The 1,271-nt window shown below is 53.6% G+C and overlaps 1 protein-coding gene across 1 annotated transcript; it reads right to left on the reverse strand.

The window, feature by feature from the left end:
* On the reverse strand, positions 1 to 1,271 carry SDRG_15999 (hypothetical protein). Its single transcript, XM_008622188.1, has 4 exons — positions 1,198 to 1,271; positions 953 to 1,151; positions 585 to 910; positions 1 to 536 (listed from the first exon to the last, which is right to left on the reverse strand). The coding sequence occupies exons 2-4, from the start codon at positions 1,085 to 1,087 to the stop codon at positions 26 to 28; spliced, it is 972 nt and encodes a 323-aa protein (XP_008620410.1). The 5' UTR covers positions 1,088 to 1,151; positions 1,198 to 1,271; the 3' UTR covers positions 1 to 25.

The raw sequence follows: 1,271 nt of genomic DNA on the forward strand, positions 1-1,271 counted from the left end.
GGTTGGTTTTATATCGACGAGTGCGTCAGCCATCGATGCCGCGCACGGGGGCGAGCATGCCACCGGTCCGCGCTGCGTCCAGGCGGTCTTCCATGGCCTTGACCGCGCGCCGAAGGCCTTCAATCTCTTGGCGTTGGTTGTCGACGACGGTGGCGAGGTCGTCGTCGCCGCCGCCTTTTTTCGAAAAGTACTCGCGCGTCCCGAGAATCGCCTTGTCCTTTTGCAGCGTGGCCTTGCTCACGTTGAGGGCGGCGCGGATCTCGTTGATCTCGGCAATGAGCGCCATGTTGTCGTTCCGCGCTTGGTTGTTTTCATGCTGGTGCGTCGCGACGTCGTGCGCGTACTTCTTCTTGAGCACATCGACCGATTTTTCCAAGTAGTCCTTTTGGCGCGCGTACTCTTGCTGGATGTCGACGTCGACGTCGACGACCTCGATCGCGGTCGTCACGTACTTGTGGTACATACCCGCGACCTTTTGTGTGAGCTCTTTTGGACTTTGGATGCTCTGCGCTGTGTCGTAGAGGTCGCAGCGAAAACTAAAGTGCCATCGTACACAGGATTGGGGTGAAAGAGAGAGATTGTACCGCCGGATCAGCGACTGCTGGTCGCCAATGATCTTGCGATTGCGCGTGATGTCGGCTTGCATCTTGTCGAGGCGCCGGCGCTGCTCGCCAATCATGATGTCGAGTTGCGCGTTCGACTTGTGGAAGAGCTCGAGTTCGCGGTCCATTTCCTTGATTTGCTCCTTCATGTCGGCAATCTCGTTGTCGCGCGGCTCGATCTGGCGCTTGAGCTCCTTGATCTTGTAGTCGAGCACAAACTTGAATTTCTCGAGTTCTTGATTCTTCTTTTTCAAATCGTAAATGCGCTTTTCTTTTTCACCAATTGTCTCGTCGCGGCCGCGGATTTCCTATTTTGCCATGACATTTGTCGCTACACAAAAGAAAAGTACGCGTTTGAGCGCTTGAATGTCTTTTTCGAGCGTCTTGATTTGCTCAAACAAGTCTTTTTCCTTCTCCAGCAGGTTTTTGATCGCGTCGCGCTGGTCCTCAATGTCCTTTTGGAGCGCGGTGAACTTTTTCTTCATGATGCCATTCTCGCCCTTGTAGCGCAGCGTGGCTTCCCGCTCGGCCGCCAACTTGTCTTCGTAGCTACCATAAAAAATGTACACTATTGTCGCTTCAAGATACAGCGTACCGCTTTTTGAGCCCCTCGATTTCCACGTCAATGTCTTCTTCGAGCTGCGTCTTGGTCTCAATGTATTCTTTGTG

Source organism: Saprolegnia diclina (genome assembly GCF_000281045.1).
Source record: "Saprolegnia diclina VS20 unplaced genomic scaffold supercont1.109, whole genome shotgun sequence".
NCBI lineage: Eukaryota > Oomycota > Saprolegniomycetes > Saprolegniales > Saprolegniaceae > Saprolegnia > Saprolegnia diclina.

Coding starts and splice junctions, on each gene's coding strand:
- SDRG_15999 (XM_008622188.1), bottom strand. CDS start 1,087: ATGAAGAAAAAGTTCACCGCGCTCCAAAAGGACATTGAGGACCAGCGC. Junction 911..952: donor ACATTCAAGCGCTCAAACGC/GTACTTTTCTTT, acceptor ATGGCAAAATAG/GAAATCCGCGGCCGCGACGA. Junction 537..584: donor CAGCAGTCGCTGATCCGGCG/GTACAATCTCTC, acceptor ATGGCACTTTAG/TTTTCGCTGCGACCTCTACG.